Source organism: Scedosporium apiospermum, assembly GCF_000732125.1.
Source record: "Scedosporium apiospermum strain IHEM 14462 chromosome Unknown SEQ_SAPIO_0044, whole genome shotgun sequence".
NCBI lineage: Eukaryota > Fungi > Ascomycota > Sordariomycetes > Microascales > Microascaceae > Scedosporium > Scedosporium apiospermum.
The window spans coordinates 229,336-250,061 of record NW_015971745.1 but is presented as its reverse complement, the minus strand read 5'-3'; the positions used below and the strand labels follow the sequence as shown (position 1 = coordinate 250,061).

Genomic DNA, 20,726 nt, shown 5'->3' with positions numbered 1-20,726 from the left:
TCACTCGCTGTCGACATGGCTCCTATTGCCACCTCGGAGGTTTCCGACTTGGGCCGCCTCTCCGCCTTGACCGCCGACTTTGATGATAAGCTTACTTTCTACCTGAACGGCACACGAGTGGTCCTGGAAGATGTTGATCCGGAGATAACTCTTTTGGAGTATTTGCGAGGAATTGGGCTGACAGGGACCAAGCTGTAGGGACTAACATCTTCAACCACCCACTCGCCCTCGCCACTGATAATTAAGCCTGTCCTGCCAATGCTAACCTGATTATCCCCAACTAGGGGCTGCGGCGAAGGAGGATGCGGTGCGTGTACCGTCGTCATTAGCCAGTATAACCACACGACGAAAAAAATTTACCACGCGAGCGTAAATGCCTGCCTCGCACCCCTCGTAAGCGTCGACGGGAAACATGTCATCACGATCGAAGGCCTGGGCACTTCCGAGAACCCTCATGCTGTACAGCAGCGGGTCGCCATCGGTAACGGGAGCCAGTGCGGTTTCTGCACACCGGGTATTGTCATGAGCTTGTACGCTCTGGTACGAAATAACCCAGATCCATCTGGGGTTGAAGTAGAAGAAGCCTTTGACGGGAACTTGTGCCGGTGTACAGGATACAGGCCTATCCTAGACGCGGCGCACTCGTTTAGGGGAGCAGGTAGCCCTTGTGGAAAGGCTACCGCCAACGGAGGAAGTGGGTGTTGTATGGAGAAGACGCCGAACGGGGGCGGAGGCTGCTGCAAGGACAAAAGTCTAACGGATGATGGACCGGTCAAGAGCAAGTTCATGCGGCCTGACTTTATCAAGTACGACCGGGACACCGAACTCATCTTCCCTCCGCATCTGAAGAAATATCAGATGAAGCCCTTGGCCTTTGGAAATAAGAGAAAACGTTGGTGTCGGCCTGTCACGCTCGACCAGCTTCTCCAAATCAAAGCCGTATATCCGGCGGCCAAGATCATTGGTGGCAGCACCGAGACTCAGATCGAAATCAAGTTCAAGGCGCTTCAATACCCCGTATCCATCTACGTTGGCGACATCCCCGACCTCCGGCAGTATGCTTTCAACGACGATCATCTCGAGATTGGGGGTAACATTGCTCTGACGGATCTTGAGGCGATATCACTGGAAGCGATTAAATACTATGGGAAAGAGCGAGCCCAAGTCTTCGAGGCGATTCACAAGCAGCTCAAGTTCTTTGCTGGGAGGCAGATTCGCAACGTTGGTACCCCGGCAGGGAACTTGGTGACTGCCTCTCCCATTTCCGACTTGAACCCCGTCTTGCGCGCAGCGAATGCCGTTTTGGTGGCCAAGTCACTTGGCAAAGAGACAGAGATTCCTATGAACTCCTTCTTTACTGGGTATAGAAAGACCTCGCTTGCACCTGACGCCATCATCACGTCGATACGCATTCCCCTTACTCGTGAAAAGGGTGAGTATTTTCGAGCTTACAAACAGGCCAAGAGGAAGGATGACGACATTGCCATTGTTACGGCAGCACTTAGAGTGTTAGTCGATCCGAGCGGCTTCGTGAAGGAATGCGATTTGATTTATGGTGGAATGGCGGCTATGACCGTTGCAGCCAAGGCGGCCCAAGAATATCTCGTTGGAAAGCGCCTTGCCGACCTAGATACCTTGGAGGGTACCATGAGCGCCCTCGAGACCGACTTTAACCTACCCTTTGGAGTCCCAGGCGGTATGGCCTCTTACCGAAAGGCCTTGGCTTTGGGATTCTTCTACCGCTTCTATCACGATACGCTCAGCGACATGGACTCGAAGGTTACGGGGCGCGGAGGCAAAGCCGACGAAGAAGCCATTGAAGAACTGGACCGGGATATATCAACAGGTATGGTTGACGAGTCGACCGCTGCGTCTTACGAACAAGAGATTGTTGGTAAAAAGAACCCTCACCTCGCGGCGTTAAAACAGACGACAGGCGAGGCACAGTACACGGACGATACGCCACCGCTCAGGAATGAACTTTATGGGTGCTACGTGTTATCAAAGAAGCCACACGCGCGTATCGTCTCTATTGACTACTCTCCGGCTTTGGACATGCCCGGCGTCGTTGACTACGTTGATAAGGACGACCTTCCGGATCCCAAGGCCAACAAGTGGGGTGCGCCCAATTTTGACGAAGTCTTCTTTGCCGAGGAATACGTTTATACCGCCGGACAGCCCATCGCGATGGTGCTAGCTACTTCTGCACTGAAAGCGCAGGAGGCGGCGAGGGCTGTGAAAGTCGAGTACGAGGAACTGCCCGCCATCCTGTCCATCGAGGAGGCGATCGAAAAGAATAGCCTCTACCCCTATGATAGGTATATCAAGAAGGGGGACGCTGAAGGGGCGCTCAAGAACTGCGACTACGTCTTTAGTGGGACGGCGAGGATGGGTGGACAGGAGCATTTTTACCTTGAGACACAGGCGTGTTTGGTGGTGCCGAAGCCTGAGGGTGGTGAGCTGGAGGTATTTTCGAGCACGCAAAACGCAAATGAAACGTAAGTACCTTTTGATATTGGCTGCTTTCTGGTCTGGTTAACTAAACAACTAACACTCTACGCAGACAAGTCTTCGTTTCTCAGGTGTGCGGCGTCCAGTGTAACAAGGTCGTCGTCCGAGTCAAGCGACTGGGAGGTGGTTTCGGCGGCAAAGAGACGAGGTCGGTGCCGCTGAGCGCGGCTTGTGCGCTCGCCGCCAAGAAGACGAAACGACCGGTACGATGCATGCTCACTCGGGAAGAGGACATGGTTACCTCAGGCCAGAGGCATCCATTCTACGGACGGTGGACGGTTGGCGTGAACAAAGATTACAAGATCCAAGCCCTAGTTGCCGACGTTTACAATAACGCCGGATGGTCATCCGATCTCAGCATGGCCGTTTGCGAGAGAGCCATGTCGCACTCGGATGGATGCTATCTCATTCCGAACGTCCATATTCGCGGACACCTCTGCCGGACGAATACCATGTCGAACACTGCGTTTCGAGGATTCGGCGGGCCCCAGGGCATGTTCATCGCCGAGACGTACATGGAAGAAATTGCTGACCGTCTCGGCATCCCCGTCGAAAAGTTCCGAGAGATCAACTTTTACAGGCGGGATGATCAGACGCACTTTAACCAGACGATCAAGGACTGGCATGTGCCGCTGATGTACAAGCAGGTCCGAGAGGAATCGGAATACGAGCGCAGGCGGGAGGCCGTGGCCAAGTTTAACAAGGAGTCGAAGTGGCGGAAGCGCGGGCTTTCACTAATTCCTACAAAGTTTGGCATCTCGTTCACAGCACTCTTCCTGAACCAGGCCGGGGCGCTGGTGCACATCTACCACGATGGATCGATCCTGGTCGCCCACGGCGGCATCGAGATGGGACAGGGTCTTCACACCAAGATGACTCAAATTGCAGCGCAGGCGCTCGGGGTCCCGCTCGACTCGGTTTTCATTTCCGAGACGGCGACGAACACCGTCGCCAACGCATCTTCGACGGCAGCCTCGGCGTCCTCCGACATGAACGGCTACGCGATTTACAACGCCTGCAAGCAGCTCAACGAGAGGCTCGCCCCCTACCGCGAGAAGCTCGGCCCGAACGCCACGATGAAGCAACTCGCCCACGCGGCGTACTTCGACCGGGTGAACCTCTCGGCGCAAGGGTTCTACAAAACGCCGGAGATCGGGTACGTGTGGGGCGAGAACCGGGGCAAGATGTTCTTCTACTTTACGCAAGGGGTGGCGGCGGCGGAGGTCGAGGTCGACACGCTCACGGGGACGTGGACGTGCGTACGTGCCGACATCAAGATGGACGTTGGGCGGTCGATCAACCCTTCGATCGACTACGGTCAGATCCAGGGCGCCTTTGTGCAAGGCATGGGGCTCTTTACAATGGAAGAGTCGCTATGGCTGGGCGGCACGGGCCCGATGGCGGGCAACCTCTTCACAAGGGGGCCAGGCACGTACAAGATTCCCGGGTTCCGCGACATACCGCAGGAGTTCAACGTCAGCTTGCTCAAGGGCGTGGAGTGGGAGGAGCTCAGGACGATTCAGCGGTCGAGAGGCGTGGGTGAGCCGCCGCTTTTTATGGGCAGCGCGGTGTTCTTTGCGATTAGGGATGCGCTTAAGGCGGCGAGGGCGCAGCATGGCGTTGCGGCCAGGACGGTGCGTGACGCGGGGACGTGGAGTAAGGAGACGGGCGGAGAAAAGCAGGGTATCAGAGAGGGTGCGGATGACGAAGACGGGCTATTGAGATTGAGGAGTCCGGCTACGCCTGAGAGAATACGATTGGCATGTGAGGATCCGATTATGAGGAGGGCGAGGGTTGTGCCGAGGGAGGGGGAGAAGTCGTTTTTTGTCGAGATTTAAATGGATTTACTGCGGTTGGATTTGGAAATCTGATTTATGATTTACGGATATGGCTTTTACGCAAGATTGCATCAACATATTACGGGAGTTGATTGAAAGGTTTACAGACAATGTTGATAATATGAGTTTTGACACTGATCCTGTTTCCACTCCTGAGATGAAGACGATGGCCGAGTCGGTCAGGCTCGGGGCTGTGGCACGGTCCGAAGAGCTTCGAATAACCCCGTTATGCTACAGAGAGAGCCGGAAGATGAATCATAATCTCAAATGGCATGTTGTTTTTTTTGGCTCCCTTGACTTGTAAAATTAATGGCACCTGTCGCTTCGGTCTTAGCCTCGGGTTAGTGCAAAGAGCTCTCGGATATCCGTGATTAGAATTGGGATTGGCAATTGGGAATCTCTCGTTCGCGGAGCGGGCAATTGATCCAATGTACACCGAGGTATTTCTTTACCGCAGCCTCCCCAACCACCCTTTCACCCGTTCCGTTAGCAAGGCCAGAGGTGGCGCATACCTACACACACACACACTCTTTCCCTCTCTCACTTCGAGATGTTTTTTTTTTCTCTTTATCCCCGGGGAGGGAGGGGACGCGAGTAGGGGCCCTGCGGGTAGGGGCCCTGCGGCATATTGCATTCATCATCGGATCCGTAGGGGGAGGCAGGGAGAAGCTCCGAGTCCAATCGGGGCATCTTGAGGGATTGTTATCCTCGGCATTAATAGCATTGATAGGGGTTGAAGGGGGGGGGGGAGGGATGGAGATGCAGGTGGTCCGTCCTTGCAGGTGCGCCGTGCTTTTTGTAGGATTTCTAAAAAATCGTCCGGTTTGATGTTATAAAAAGCCGTAAGGGTCTCTTTCTCGCATTGAGCAATGGTCCCGGGGGTGGTTGGGAAGAGATCTTGGGGAACGGAGCTTGGCGATGAGCGAAGGATTCGAAGCATCGGAGCGGAGCGATCTAAGAGTAAAGGGAACCTCTTAAAACTGCCTGTTCGATCAAGGTTGAACTGGATTCGTCCCATGCGGGTCCGAGAAGGTGTGTGGGCTGAGGTTCGAGTCTGCTGATCGGTTGATATCAAATGATCGAATGCTTTTGCCTGGCTGACGTTGACATTTGAGATGGCGGTCTGAGATGAATGGGGATGGGTCAATGGCTGGGGCCGTTGGACCTCTTTCTTCGACGTGGAATTCGATCAATTGATGTTGCCACTTGTGTATCAAATCCCTCTTACATTTTTTCCCCCTTCTTTGGCCGACTTGAGGTGATTTGACACGGGATTGATGCTATCAATGGCTGCATAAGCATACCGGTGATACTGTTGATAACGACCAAATCCTCATACTTCCAAGCCTGGCATCAATCTTGACCGTCTTCTTGAAATGAGAGTCCTTCGTAATACTCGTAGCATCCTTCCAAATCGTTCGCTCCCTTCAATTGATGTCATTTTAGTGCTGGCCTGTGTGCGAAAGCAATCTGCGAAGTGCGAAGCAAGAAGTACGATGATGTACATCAAATCCAGCCCATTCCTATGTACAATCTACCGCGGCACATGACACGAGGTGCGGGGTAAAAGCCACAATCTCGCCCTCAGTCCCAAAGTACTCAGTACCCCTCCTCACGACTCCTTGGACCAGCCCGGCTCGTTCTTCCAGATTTTTCTCTGATTGGAAACCCTTGCGGCGGTGATAGCTTGGAAGGAATATCGATCGATTGAAATCCCAACTGGGAATGAACTCGTGCGCACATCCTGAAGTGCATTGGTTCCCTTCCCTTCGGTCCACGTCCCACTGCCCACTGTCCCACGCCGACACACGTCCACGACCTGCCGGCCCAAGTCGTCCGATCATCCAATCCGCTCTCCTCTAATAACCCTCAGCGCGAACCAGACCGACCGGAGCGGGACAAGAGAGAAAAAAAAAAGACGAAGAACAAAAAAAAGAGAAATTTTATTAACCGGGATAAAAATAGTAGTTCGATCCGACCGACGACAAGCGGCAGTAGCAGAAGCAGCAGCAAGAGTGAGCAGCAGCAGGACAGGAGCGACCTTGCATTGATTGCCACATTTAGATCTCAACGCCTGTTCCAGTCAGCTCAGGGTCCTTCCGTACTTCGTACCCTCTTTCGTACCTTCCCCCAAAAAAGTCGCAAAAAAATCCTTGTCTTCCTCAGGCAAGAGGAAGTTGAGCCCGTCGTCATCGCCATCATTGAATCTCTACTTCAACTCTCAGCTCAGTTTGCCTTCGCCGACCGCGCTACACTAGAACATTCCCCACGCGAAATCGCCCCGTTTTTCAAATTGAGTCTACCCAGAAACGAGTCTTCCCCTCGAACCCCCCCTTCGAACCCCTGCCTACCACCCACCCCATCCCCGCCGCCATCATTTATCGATAACGGGGGGGCACAGGGCAGCCTTGTGATCGTCCTGTTTTCCCTCGGATCATTGGATGCTCGGCGTCGGCGCGAGCCGCAAAACCGCAAAAGACAAGCGAGCAAAGAGGAAACTTGAACGAAAGAAATCCTCCGTCCCTTCAAATTGTTCTGTACCTGTACCCACAACTTCTTTTTCTTTTTCAAGGCAAGGGAGACAAGAAACGGATAGAGACACACTGCAACTTCGTACAACGGAAATTTTGCGCCTGCGCCTTGTATATATTTTATGTAGCGACCGGCACACACGAGAAGTTTGAGACCTTAGAGAAAGCGGAATTTAAAGTGTCGGACAACATTACGCCGAGAGCAAGCTTCGACCTCTTTTTTTGCGCCCACGCTGAACGAGAATACGCACGCACACGCACACCGGTGAACGAATCTCTCCTTCGTCGCCGCCTCTTCTACTCCCGTCGCCCACCCCCCGTTTCGCAAGACGATAACTGGTTCCTCCCCCCGGTCCCGGCCTTTCTTTCCTGCCCGTTCCTGCAGACACCCGAACAGCTCGTCCTTCCACCTACCGCTCTTGGCCCGGCGCCTCTCTCTCTCCCTCCCTCATCGAACCCCTCGCCGTGCTCCGATATACCCCCCTTCCAACCACACGCGCATTCCCCCCCTCTCCAACTGTAGATACCGGCGAAAATCTGAAGCTCTCCCTCCTCAAATGATCTGCGAATCCCGGCCCTTACCTGCGTAACCCACCCCGACGAAAAGAGATATACCCAATGGAAACCGGGGCCACGAGCGCCCAATGAGTCACCAGAACGCCGCCGCCTCCATGGGAAGCCAAGCGGTGGTAGACACGGCGGCCGCCCGCCAACACCAACACGGGAAGAGCCCCGACGAGAAACTGCGCCAGCGCGACCTCGATGGTAGGGAACAGCGCAGGGATAGCACGGCTGGTTCCAAGGCTGGAGATGCGCAGTCCAAGGCTGCGGGGTCCGTTCACACTGAGCGCGGACAAAAGAAGCGGAGGAAGGTTAATCATGGTAAGAAGGATCTCCCTCTTGGCGCCTGCTGTCTACTTTTGCCCCCAATTTTTCCCCCTTATGTTCCTTTTGTCCTTTCCTGCTGCTCTTCTTCACGCCCCTCCCTCCCTTCGTGCAGTTCGCCGCGTTTTATACGGCTCCCTCCCTGATGTGACCACACCTTTCTGTTGCTTCCCGTTACACGAATGCATGCTGTTACCCCTTTTTTGCCCTTTTCCTGCCCTCTCAATTCCAAAATTCCCCTTGTCGTGGCAGCCCAACCTGTGAGACTTTGCGCCCAAGGCCTAGGGCGGATACCGATATACCTGCTTTACCTACTCTCGTCTTGCTCCTCGCCCCCAGTGGGGCAGCTACATGAGGAATAGTGAACTTGATGGGAAACCTGTGAGTTTTGCGGATGCGGATCGCGGATCTGTATAAGTTGATTCGTGAAATAAACCCTCCGTCTCATCACCTTTCTCGACAAGTGAGTGTGTGCTGAACTGCGCTGACACTAGACTGTTCAAAACATTATAGCTTGCATATACTGCCGCCGTTCTGTGAGTTTTCTCCCCTTATCAGTTCAGCCACCTGTTCGTATCCGAGTCCGAGAACCGACACCATCAGCTCTCTTGGTCGCCCCGGCTCCGGCCTGCACTGCAGCTGTTGCTGACCTTGCACGGCGAATGAAGCGGCCGGGGCCAGGAACACAACTTCTGCAGATATGCTATTGGGCTCTGGGACATCATTTTCTCCATCTATGTTTTGGTTCTTTTGACTGACTTTGGGCATTCGTGTTTCTTTCCGATCTATATTCAGCATATGACTTGCGACCTTGTATGTAAGATGCCTCAACTTGCCTTATTGAGACCCCTCCCTTTCTCCACGGTCTCCTCTCGCTTCCAGACTCCCTTACCTACTCTCCATCATCCCCGCCTCTTCCCTTCCCGTTGTGTTCCTTTCTTCCTCGTCTCATCCTACATTCTCACGCCCTAACTTCCTTGAAACCCCGCTGCCATTTTCGAGAAGAACTGAGTCATTTAACTCACTTTCGTTGGGAAACCCAGGAACGTCCTTGTACAAGGTGTATCAAGCGCAATATTAGCCACCTCTGCCGCGACGAGCCTCGCGATGCCGACTCGAGAAAGTCGAAAAGCGTCGCTGGGTCTTCAGTCATGGACGATACCGAGCGCCGAACTTCTGTGTCCGGCCCAACAGGACAACAACAACCGCAGCAGCAACAACAACAAGCGAGAGGCACCGTGCCGGTGCCGCCCGCATTCGATTCCGCTGCCCCTCGTCCGCCGTCCTTAGACGGCCGCCAGAGGCAGGGCTCCGGTTCCTTCGGCGATGATGTGCTTGGCGGGGCCTCGCTTCACCATCTTGTACAACAATCGCCGCATGCGAGACTGCATGGGAACCTGCTGGGAGGCGGTAATTTAGGACAGTGTGGGTCTTGCTCCCTTTTTTCTTATTTTTCTTATTTTTCTTATGCCGTTTCTTTCCTTTTACTCATTTTCCTCTTGTACGATTGGGCATCACGTTTCTCTTGGCGTGTAACCTCTTACGGTTTTGCGCTGTATTCTCTCCCTCGCCTGATCCAAGCTTCACTAATACCTTCCTATGTACCCCTTCCTCCGAAGCCTTAACCCACACCACACCACCCACCCCCCCCTCCAAACAACACTCCCCTACCACCTGTTGCTCCGTTTCCTCTCTGGAGAAAGAAATAAAAAGTTTCGAAGATTCAATCAACACTCTCTAACCTACAAGGCATTCTTTCCTCCTCTTGCTGCCGTTGCAACAGTCGCTGGATTCCAAGACACGTGGCTAGCAGCGCAAAGCCACCTCAATGGCCTCCCCTATCACGGCAATTACATGATTGCGCCCGAGGTGACGGACGAGTTCAATCTACTTGACAACTTCCTCCACACCAGCCTGCTCGATGACGGCGGCCAGCTAGCCGAGGCGTTAGCAGGCACCTCAGCGAACAACAACCCCAGACTCAGCCAATCGGCCGCGGACATGATCACCGGACTCCGCAACAACAGCGCGGCCGGCCTCGCCGGTGCGGCCGGAATCTCACCCCAGCAACGCCAGCAGGCGGCTCTTCTTCCCCCGCAATCCGCAGACCAACAACAAGCCTCCGGTCGCCGACCGCCCATGACGGCAGGTGGAGCTACCCCCGCCGGCGACGACAGAGCGCGGCGCGAGTACTACCTCCAAGCGGCGGACCCGTCGGGCAACGCGACGCCCGAGGAGCGCATGCAGCGGCTCCTCAAGGCCAAGTACGATGCAGGCCTGCTCAAGCCCTTCAACTACATCAAGGGCTACTCGCGCCTGGGCGCCTATCTCGACCGCAACATCAGCGCGTCGTCGAAGCAGAAGATCCTGCGCACGCTGGGGCAGTTTAGGCCAAAGTTCCGCGAGAGGGCGTCGGCGCTGACGGACATGGAGCTCGTCATCGTGGAGATGTGGTTCGAGAAGCAGCTCATGGAGTATGATCGCGTGTTTGCTAGCATGGCGGTGCCGTCGTGCTTGTGGAGGAGGACGGGGGAGATTTTCAGGGGGAATAAGGAGATGGCGGAGTTAATTGGTGTGCCTGTCGAGCGCCTTAGAAATGTGAGTTGTCCTGGAACCGTGGTTCTTTGACTTTCCCCCCCCTCTCGTCTGTTTTCTAACCTTTTGTGTCTGGTAGGGCCGGCTTGCGCTTCATGAGATTCTGACCGAGGACTCGTGTGTTCGGTACTGGGAGGAGTTCCAGACCATCGCTTTCGACCCGCACCATGACAGCCTTCTTACGTCGTGTACGTTGAAGATTCCGGATGACAGGTCGGATGTGCCGACGCTTGTCGAGTGCTCATTTTCGTTTATGATTAAACGCGATGAGCATAAACTGCAAGTCTTCTCTCTCTGAGACGAAAAACAGGGTTTCTAGTTTGCTGACGTGTTGTTTAGACCTACCATCATTGTTGGCAACTTTTTGCCCATTGATCCCGAGCCTTAGGGATCCTTCTTGGGCTCATTTATATATGTTATGTGCCTTCAGCCACGGTTGAAGGTTCGAGCAAGCGGTACCACGTTTTACCAAGTGGTCACCTCTTTGCTCTTCTGCTATAACTCAACGTTACTGCTTGTGTCGATACCCGATACATGCATCGCATTCGGCGGACAGCACTCCAGCGCCAAGACGACGTCTGGACCCAGCGAGGTCTTTGGGATTTCCTATTCTCATTGCAAAAGCTATATTATAACAACCAGAAACATTACAAAAACAATGGGTAGGAAATGGGCTCTTGGATAGTTTCTCTTGTCTTTTTAATTTTGGTTTTCTTGTGGTTCTTGAATTCGGAAGGGCCAAGGAAAGGAGATCAAAATCCGGGCACAACACAATCGGCGTGATGGGTGTTTTGTTTTTTTTTTTTCTTCTTTTTTTATCGCTAAACTCCACTTGTTTTATTTTATTGATTCCTTTTTCCTTTTTTCTCCTCTCATTTTCCTCGCCTCTTTAGGTGCTTAGGGAACATACAGTTGCATCGAGATATTCTCGGTTGGTGCCTTTTTTTTTAACGGCTTGGGAGGATGTCTCGAAGCGGGAATGGATCGGATTGGGCATATAGAAGGTGGCTTATTGTGTGCGAGAGAGAGAGTGAGAAACAGAGATAGAGAGGATGAGGATGTGCATTTCTACTCATGCCTGAGAGGGAACTTGGTTAGAAGGTACGATTATCAACTCTGATTTTCCATGGTTACTTGGTTCTGCTTTTCAGTAGAAGAGACCGTGACGCTCCGAATCCATAATGAACTCCGGATTTCAAAATATTCCACTTGAGCGCTCTTGATAGTGCGTTATCTTGGGCTCTTCAGGTTGATGCTCGTTAGGCAGGCTCGAGTCCGGGCCTTACGGGTCTCAACGGCTCTTGTTCGTGACATGACCTGGAGAGTAGCGGGTGAGAGGCCCTTTCCCTTCTTGATCCGCCCCTCTGCTGACATACTCAAGTGTCACTTAATAATGTACAATTCGCGCTTCCACCGTAGGAGACCGGGGATATTTGACATCTCTCTGTCTTTCCCGAGCAGGAGACGAGGCCGTCGGTGGATTGAAAAGAAGTAGTGAAAGGGAGTCGGGATCTGATCTAATATAAACTGACATTTGAATCTTCACATCTCTTCCCCCTCCTTCTCACTATGGCGCAGGTTGCTTCCCTCCTCGCCTTCTGCGCTGACCTCGCAGCCCGCCTCCCTACTTCAACCGACAGCGCAGCCATCGAGGCACTCTTCGACGACGTAACCATCCACCTACGCACGGTGAAGGTGTTTTGGCAGAAGAGATCACAGCAACAGCGGCCGGACGTGCGGGAAACCCAGACACTCCATGAGCTAGAGTGCGAGGCGATTTCTCTTTGGAATCTCTGTACGAGACTGCGTCGCGAAGTCTCGGCCAACGATGCGGCGTCGACGGCGACGAACAGTGCTGTGGGTATGAGGAAGTCGCTGCTGCTGCGGTGTCGTGTTTTTGCTTTCTTGCTTATTGATGTTGCTAGGCGGTCTGTAGGAGTTGAGGGGGAGAAGAAAAAGAAGAAGAGGTCTGACATGGTGGCGGTGGAGGACTTGATGTACTTGCTGAGACTGGCCCTCAAGGCTGCCAGGAGTTGTATAGAGGGTGGGGGGCAGGAGCTGGAGTTGGCTTTGGGATGCCTGCAGAAGGCTGTGGATTATATTAGGGAGGTGAAAGAAGGGAAGTGCCCTAGGGAGTATGAGGGGGAGTTCAGAGGGATGGAGACTGAGTATTTCGTGTTGAGGACGGTGCTGGTGGGCTTTCGCCATCTCTCCCTCTCTCTCTCTCGCCTTGATCTCGATGCTGACTTTATTTCATGTTAGTCCTGGAAAGAAGATCGACTTGACGTTGCCGAGCACATGTACCGCAAGGCAGGAGACACCCTAAAATCCCTCGACCCCCGCCACGCCGAGAATCTCTGCGACGCCCTCTTCGAAATAGGGCGCTCCCTCCTGCAAAAGGAAGAATTCGAACTAGCAGCCAAGTGGCTCGAGCGGTCCTACAACGTCATCGACGGCCAAGATCTCGAAAACCTCTCCCGCTCGGGCATCGAGCTGCGCCTAACCGTCCTACAGGCTCTCGTCCAGGCCCTCGTGAGCACGAACAAGCCCGAAGACCTACGCAAGGCGCGAGACATGGTCATGTATGTAGAGGCTGAGGTCGGGGATAACAAGCTCGTCGTGCTACTCCTGAGACTCGAGTTACTCATGAGCGTTCCCGACGAGGAGTTTGATGCGCTGGCGTATGCGGACGTCTTGAGGCGGATGGTGAAGAGTTTTGACTTTACGGAGGCGCATTTTCGATTCATGATGGCGCAGGTTAGGAGGCTTTATGAGAGGAGTGCCGTGCTGGGGTGTAGTGTTGCTGATGAGTTGATTGTGGGGAGGGTGTTGGGGGCGGGGAAGGGGGCGTGGGTTGATAAGGCTGTGGTGATGAGGGTGTGGATGGGGACGAGTCGCGCGGCTGCTTCGGAGGATGTTGTTGAGCTGGGGGATTTGCTGGAGAGGGTGCGAGAGGGGTTGGAGGTTCCTATACAGCCGACTGCTGCGGCGACGGCGCAATCGGTGGGTTCTAGCGAGGATTTTTCCATGCCCGTATTGGATCTTTAACCCCTCATTGCTGACCCGCGATGTAGCTCATCTAGAAGCGAGTCGAGGCGTTGTTCGCGGATGAGCAGTTGGAGATGGTGGATCAGTGGTGCCGCTTGGCGATGCATGAGGTTTTTCACCCGGCTGGCCCGCAAAACCTAGCCAAAGTTGCAAGGTGCGTCCATCCTCCTCCTTCTTCTCCCCAGAAAGTGGGCATGAAGGTTGTCTAAAGTCCCTAACCCAGAAAGCGCATACTCTGCGCTCTGATGCGCAACCAATTCGAAAATGCCAAGCAGCTATACCTCGCCATGCCCGAGCCCATCCAAGGGGAGCCCATGACGAGATACCTCATGTTCAAGGTCGCCATCCGGAACGACGATCGCGAGTTAGCATCAGACTGCCTCGCGACCTTGAGCAATCCCGGCCTCAGGTGCCACGAGTTTCTGTATGCCTGCATCCTCGACGCGCAAAGTGTTGGCAGCAGGTACTTTGCTGCAGAGGCGATGAAAAGCCTGGTTGAGAACCATAATTTCGGGTCAACGAGCCCGGTGCATCTTCCAGCGTTGATTCGGTGCACTATACGCTTGTTGGTTTTGGGGTTGGATCCTGAGAGTGGGAGGGAGGTTGTGAGTGGTGAGGCGGCGGATGGAATATGTCGAATGTTTGAAGCGGGCAAGTTAGATAAGAGCTTCAATCAGACGAAAGGCATCTGCTGACCGGTAAGGTATATATATAGCGGTTTCAGCGATCAAGAAGGACCCCCGCGATGAGAAAGATCATAAGCTCTTCACCGTACAAGAGCTAGACTGGTTCCACCAGAACGCTTACAACATCGGCATCCAACACTGCGAAACATGGGAGATGAAGCATACCATCCGGATCTTCAACGCTTGCCTCTCCATCATGGGACACTACCCGCCCGACATACCCCTCGAGAACGCCAAAGACCTCGCCCTCGAGGCCATGTGTTGCCACTTCGTCGTGGCGGCGGCGCTCGTCTCCACCGCTCGGCGCGAGGACGTCCTCGAGGAGAAGCGCCGGCTGTACTCTTCCATGCGTGAGCACGTCGCTCTCTTCGAGGCCGAGCTCGAGAAGGCGCGCAAGGAGGATATGAACGGCGCCGTTTATGAGGACTTGAAGGCCAAGTTGGCGACCTTGCTCGTGTTTGATTTCGAAGGGGCCGTGGAGGTGGGGCAGTGGGATGATTTAAGGGAAGTTGTGAGGAGCGGGGAAGGGTGTGGGGATGCGGTTGCGTTTAAGGCTATGGCGGATTGTTTGTTGAGGGCATCTGGGGTGCCGTCGCAAGGTGAGGTGACCTCTTCTTTTCCATCGATGCAAGTGTGGAACACTTGAAGGGTTGACGCGTGATGTTTTGCAGCACTGTTCTCTACAATGCGGGCTATAATTAACCAGCTCTGGGCGCTGGAGGGGTTGGGGGTTGAGAAGGTGGCCAAGTATATTCGGTGTCTTTTCCAGATGGTGCTTCCGCTCCAGGGGAGTATGGCTTTTCAGTTAGCAGATGAGTCGTTACAGCTTGTGAGGGAAGCTCTGACTGTAAGTTCTTATTCCTCCCTTCACTTTTGTTAAACTATGGCAGCCTTTTTCATTTCCAACCTAACGCTGCTATAAGACGGACTCGAGATTCCCGGACGAGGAGTTGGAATGGCTGGCCACCATGTCTTGGAACCATGCCGTCGACCTGTATTCCGTCGGCAAGGATGAGGAATGTAAGAAGTGGGCACTCAAGGCGATTAATCTCGCGCACTATTGCGAGGACGAAGGGCGGCTGGAGAAGAATCTACAAGATAGGTTTGGCTCGTTGAAGTGGGAAGAGAACTGAAAAGGTGAAGTTGAGAATTCGTACATTATGCGACATATCTGAGGAGAGTTTAACTAGATCATACCTATGGGACAAACATTGGCGTAGAAAAGGAAGAAGAAAAGCAGAATAAAAGGAATAGAAAGCAAAAACAAACCATCCTCCTACTTCATCCCCCCTCAGGACGTGGCACCAGCAGGCTCCCCAGCAGTCGTCAACGCCGTCCCTTCCTCATCATCCTTCATCTCAACAAGCGTAACAGACACCTCCGAATCCTTGGCATACACCCTCAACCCCATGACGCAGACGGGGTTCCACGGCAGCGGCTTATCGGCATCGAGCTGGAAGTTATTCCGCTCCAGTTCCTCCTCTTCCTTCTTCTTGCGCTCTTCTTCTTCGCGTTCTTTCTCGGCTTCTACTTCGTCTTCGTAGGCTTCTTCCGCGGCTTCATATTCCTCATCGTCGTCGTCGTCCTCTTCCTCTTCTGTTTCGGTTTCAGACTCTGGTTCGGACTCGGACTCTGAGATGTCGGAGTCGGAAACGTCGGTGATGGCCGGGGGTGGAGAGGGGGCTTCGGGCTTGGAGATTTCGGACCAGGAGGCGTCGGATTCTTTGGCCTTGGGGGATGTGGCTTGCTCGGAGGTTTCTTCCTTGGTCTCAGCGGTTTCGGTGGGGGCATCCGCGGCGGCCGGGGCCTCGGTAGTCTCCTTGGGCTGTTCGGAGACGGAGACGACTTCGGTAGCGGGCTGCTCGGCCGGAACCGTGGCACCTTCGGCGGCGGCTTCAGCCTGAGCGGGGGCCTCCTCCTCGGCCTTCTTCTCTTCGGGCTTCTCGGCCTCCTTCTCCTTCTTTCGCTGCTCCCTCTCCTTGGCCCGACGAGCCTTGGCCTTCGCGCGACGCTCCCTCTCCTTCTGCCTCTTCCTCTTCTCCTTTTCCTTTTCCTTCTGCTTCCTGCGCCTCTCGCGCTCCTTTAGCTTCTTGGCCTTCAATTTCTCCTTTGCCTTTTCCTTCTTCGCCTTCGCCTTATCCCTAGCTTTCTTAGCCTTTTCGCGAGCCTTCTTCTTCTCCTCGAATTCCTTTTCTTCCTTCTTCTTCTTCTCGATATCGAGGTCGTGATCAACAACGCCCGGCTTAGCATGGGCCAAATCATACTGCATACCCACCTGCCTCACTTTCTGCGGATTCTTATCAGCATACTTGACGACCATCTCCTCCACGGTCTCCTTCCCACCATGTCTCGAAGCCGTAATCTTCGGAATCACCTCATAAACGCCCGCCTCGAGGTCCACCTCGCAAGAAATGCTCCTATTCTCCCACTTATGAACCTGCCTAACGCGACAAACATGCTCTCCCTTCTCGCTCCCGACCTTCTGCAGCACAAAATGCAGCTCGAAATAATACGGGCCCTCCAACCCGACGAAGTACCGATCATCCAGCTGGGTGAGCACGACAACTACGAGGCCCGATTTCTTGACCTCGATGCGGAACTTGGTGCGCAGGTAGCCCGTGACCCAGGAGATGTTGGCGGAGGTCCAGCGGTGGACGACGGTCCAGGAGGAGTCGAAGAGGCGGGTGCGGTGGATCCATTTGAATGTGTCGAGCATGTCGTCGAAGGACATCCAGAAGACGCCGTCGTCGCCGAAGGTGTGTTGGAGCTTGTCGAGCCATTCGGGGGTCCATTCTTTGGAGCCGTCGGACCAGCGGCCGGTCCATTCGCCGAGACCGTAGGAGTCGCGTTGGCCCCAGGGGTTTCTGTTCAAAGACTTAGAACCTTGTTTTCTTTGGGGGGGTCTTCTTCTTTGGGAAGAGAGAGGGAACTTACCGGATCTTCACAAGACGCACGCGAGTACCGTCCTTGCCCTCTTGCTCAGTAGCATGGAGAATAGAGTAAGCATGGCCTAGAGCCAGACCATTCCTCGTCGAGTCCCAGCCTGTGCCCATAGCAGACAGCGCAAAGACAAACTCTCCCTCCGAGTTAGTGAGCTCCTTCCACAAATTATCCTTGGACAAGATCTTGGACGAAGCGATGGTCGTGCCAACTCCGCCCGTCATATCCTCTACGCCCTCAGACGACCAACCTCCTTCGATGGCGGCATAATCGCAATGGACCTTGGCGTACGCCTTCTCAAGCAGCGGCAGCCACGTCTCATTCTCATCGTCGCAACGAGCAAAGTACAAGGCCTCCGAACCGGTCTGATACCTCTGTCTATGCCTCAAGGCCCTCTTCCCCGCAGGGTCATAAATGTCGCGATAATAATCGAAGTCAGGCTTCGTAAGGAATAGGTTATCATCGACAATGGTCGAGACCCACTCTCCTTCGCGGAAGAAGCAGAAGCCGTAGACACCGCACTCCTCATCACGCGCCACGCACACGCGATCCATGAGGTCCTTGCGGTGGGCGATTGTGGCGACGGCGGCGAGCCACCAGCAGTCGCCGTTGCGGCCCTGCATGATGTCCGAAGAGGAGTAGCCGTTGACGGTGAATTGGGGCTTTTCGAAGATCCAGGAGACGCGGTGGACGGAGCCAGGGCCGATCATGAAGCCCCAGCGGACGCCATCTTCGTCGTTGTCGCGCGGTTTGTTTGGGGATTCGTCCCGATGTGCGGCGGGGGGAGGATGAAGGCGCTGAGGAGGACCGGAATTCCTCTCCTTGGGCGGGGGAGGATCGCGAGGACGACCGCGAGGACGGTTTCCGGCCTCATCGTCATTGCGACCGAAGCGGGCCAATCCCGCCGCCGCCGCTGCTGCTGCGGAAGAAGGAGGCCAGTGATTGTTATCCTCGGCGGCGTTCTTCCCGGCCCACATGAACCAGTCAATCTCCTCCCACCAGCGATACAAGCCATACAAGCAATTATCCATCGGATCACTCTCGATATCAAAGTCCGGATCGGTAAACTTCTCATTGGTCCGCTTACACTCCGCCACAGCCCTCCTCACCCTCTCGCGACATTCCCTCGCCGCGGCCTCATAGCTCTCAGCCGCATTACGCGTGGGAGGCTGCGCGCCGCCAGGAGTCGGGGGGACAACGTCGTCTCCCGCTGCGAGGGCCTCCTTGGCGTGGGTGCCCGGGAGGAGGGAGGCGTAGAGCGTGCGGGGGAAGATGGAGGTGACTTTGCCTTGCTTTTTGGAGTGGAAACGGGTCCAGAAGTCGGCGAGGAGCTCTTGCGGGTTTTTGGTTGGGTCGAAGCGCCGGCTGTTGGGGGAGTTGGATCGGTGGCGGTGGTGGGAGCGGGAGCGGGAGCGAGATCGGGAACGAGAGCGGGATCGGGATCGGGGGGCCGCCGAGTGGGAGCGGCGGGGAGGAGCCATTGTGAAGGGGGCTTTTTTTTCGCCTTTTTTTTTTTTATGTGGTTTTGAATTACAGCAAGAAGAAGAAAAGGGAAGAAAAAACAAAAGCTTGAGGAGCTAAGGTATAGGTATAATGAGCTCTGTGAAACAGCTGGGTAGAAAGATGGAAAACAAAGAGGCTCACTGGGGAACCGATTAGAGATGGGGGGAGAAGTTCCCTCATATATATCATGGGTCTACGAGACCTGATGCCAAGGTGAGCACGAAATGTCACTGCTCTCTGCTGCCTACCTGTATACTAATAATATGCATTGCATGGGACAGCTATTCCCTTTCTCACCCAAGTGGTGTGACCGGGACAAAGGTGCTCACTCAAAGAGATGCATCTCCTACTCGTCTTACATGCATCCTGCCACGCAGCCTGTGGTTCCAACCGGGGAGGGGTCTTAGCTCTCGTCCGTAGAGCAAGCTTCCTGCCCCTCCATTCTGGCTCCTAACCACCAGGAGCCCTTGTTTCAAGGCCATGCCCCCTCCCCTCCACCACCCCCGGCTCGGTTCGCGGACAAGGTCTCGCCTTATGCGGGGTGGCTGGGATATTTTCATTTCCGACAGGGCCGAACTGGGAGGACGGAATGCGCGAAACCGCCGTGCAAAATATCTCGTGCAGGCAGGATACGAAAATGCTCTCTCTCTTGATCTAATTCTGGACTAGACCGGAGCTACGCGCCGGCCGGGCTTGGCGTCTATGTTGTTTGCCGTGGCGGTCTGTCATAGGGCTGCGTAGGTTGATCTGCAGGGGGGTTGTCCAAGGACCAAAACGTCGGGCAGGCCGTTAAAGAGGGTCTGGCAGCCCAGCATTTGATCCTTCAGAGCTGCAAAAAACAACCGTTTTCAAAGACAAGAGCCATGATATCCTCTGGAAACTACGTGCTACCCTCCCTGCGCCGTCTTAAAATGGAAAACCTTGAGCGGCCCAACTTGGCCAAGGAGATTGTTGCGTGGTCAGATATTTGATTTTGGAATGCTTTGGTACATGGGGGACTACGAAGCATGGTGGCAGACAAAATTCAGATTGTCCAGCATCGCATGCCTGCGTGACCTTGATTTCGGATGGGCGATGCCGATGGTGACAGACTGAACGATCGCGACGCGTGTTGGGTCGAGCACACGACCAAGTGCCGCGTCGCTATGCACTTGCTTTCTCGTCACATAGACCTCAATGCCCCAGATGTGAGCCCCGTACCTTTGTATTCGGCAAAAACACGAAGGGCTCTGTTAGGGACATGGGGGGGGGAAAGGGGGGGGGATGCAACCATGAGACGCTAATCCGGCGTAGAGCGGCACGAAGCCGTAGGCTTGATATCAATCTACCCAACCACCCCAAGAAAGGCCACCGACAGGGCTAGAGCTGAGCCAAGAAGGCGGACCAGCATGTCATTCCACACAAGGACCCCGAACCACCCACTCTCCAATCCAGCGCTCCGCACGCTCGTGTTTCAGCAAGTCAGAGAGCGCGGATAGGATTTGTGGCCTGTCGCTTCCCTCCTTCACCCCCGCTTGAATGTATGCATGTCAGCATGCGATATCACTGTGAGATGAGACGGGGCAAGGATATAGCCAGAAAAGACGCCGAGGCTGCTCCCGGACGGTGGCGGGTGTCGTAATTAAATGTCATCTTTTACCCTTTTGGCTTGGTTCATGGGGGTGGGTGACAACTCAGATATGCATTGGGGCCTTTAGAGGGGATGATTTACGAAGGATCACGAGAGGGTTCAACGTTGTGTCGATAGAGCCTGGGGTGAGGGAGGAAAGTCGATCCTGAAGAATCTTGGCATCATTCGAATGGCAGAAGGGGTTGTTGGGGTTGGGACTTGGGAGAAAGTGCTGGGCGCTGAGAGCGCACACTATTGATCGAATGTCTCGGTTGCACTCTACTTCGTAAAGGATCCAAACATCATTCACGATTTAGAGATCGATCTCAAAATTGCCAGGCAGGTTTCTGGCTTGACGGGGTCTTTCAGGTGGCGTCCACTGTTGAGTTGATCTGATCTGGCAGCCTGAGGACGTTGACAAGAATCGATCAGATTCGATCTCGCCTGGTCCCTACTCAGGTAACTACAATCCACTAAAAGAAGCCCGTCTGGAGCCCCAATTCTCCACTTCATCTCCACTAATTTCAGCCCTACGAGATCTGGTCTTGGGTGGCGAGCACTGACGAAAGACAATGGCAGC

General features: G+C 54.4%; 4 protein-coding genes across 4 annotated transcripts; 3 read left to right on the top strand and 1 right to left on the bottom strand.

The window, feature by feature from the left end:
• Positions 1 to 15: 15 nt before the first annotated feature.
• SAPIO_CDS0916 (Xanthine dehydrogenase) lies at positions 16 to 4,349 on the top strand (the record flags this gene model as incomplete). Its single annotated transcript, XM_016783594.1, has 3 exons — positions 16 to 194; positions 285 to 2,498; positions 2,564 to 4,349. The coding sequence occupies 3 exons, from the start codon at positions 16 to 18 to the stop codon at positions 4,347 to 4,349; spliced, it is 4,179 nt and encodes a 1,392-aa protein (XP_016645868.1).
• Positions 4,350 to 7,524: 3,175 nt separating this feature from the next.
• On the top strand, positions 7,525 to 10,748 carry SAPIO_CDS0915 (uncharacterized protein; the record flags this gene model as incomplete). The annotated part of the gene is made up of 6 exons (XM_016783593.1): positions 7,525 to 7,762; positions 8,128 to 8,146; positions 8,847 to 9,175; positions 9,549 to 10,363; positions 10,440 to 10,573; positions 10,700 to 10,748. The coding sequence occupies 6 exons, from the start codon at positions 7,525 to 7,527 to the stop codon at positions 10,746 to 10,748; spliced, it is 1,584 nt and encodes a 527-aa protein (XP_016645867.1).
• Positions 10,749 to 11,929: 1,181 nt separating this feature from the next.
• Positions 11,930 to 15,227, top strand: SAPIO_CDS0914 (Uncharacterized protein; the record flags this gene model as incomplete). The annotated part of the gene is made up of 8 exons (XM_016783592.1): positions 11,930 to 12,221; positions 12,297 to 12,553; positions 12,623 to 13,363; positions 13,444 to 13,562; positions 13,632 to 14,020; positions 14,133 to 14,693; positions 14,766 to 14,941; positions 15,018 to 15,227. The coding sequence occupies 8 exons, from the start codon at positions 11,930 to 11,932 to the stop codon at positions 15,225 to 15,227; spliced, it is 2,745 nt and encodes a 914-aa protein (XP_016645866.1).
• Positions 15,228 to 15,385: 158 nt separating this feature from the next.
• Positions 15,386 to 18,515, bottom strand: SAPIO_CDS0913 (Calpain-1 catalytic subunit; the record flags this gene model as incomplete). The annotated part of the gene is made up of 2 exons (XM_016783591.1): positions 15,386 to 16,958; positions 17,029 to 18,515. 2 exons carry the CDS (start codon positions 18,513 to 18,515, stop codon positions 15,386 to 15,388), a joined length of 3,060 nt encoding a protein of 1,019 aa, XP_016645865.1.
• Between the last annotated feature and the right edge of the window lie 2,211 nt (positions 18,516 to 20,726).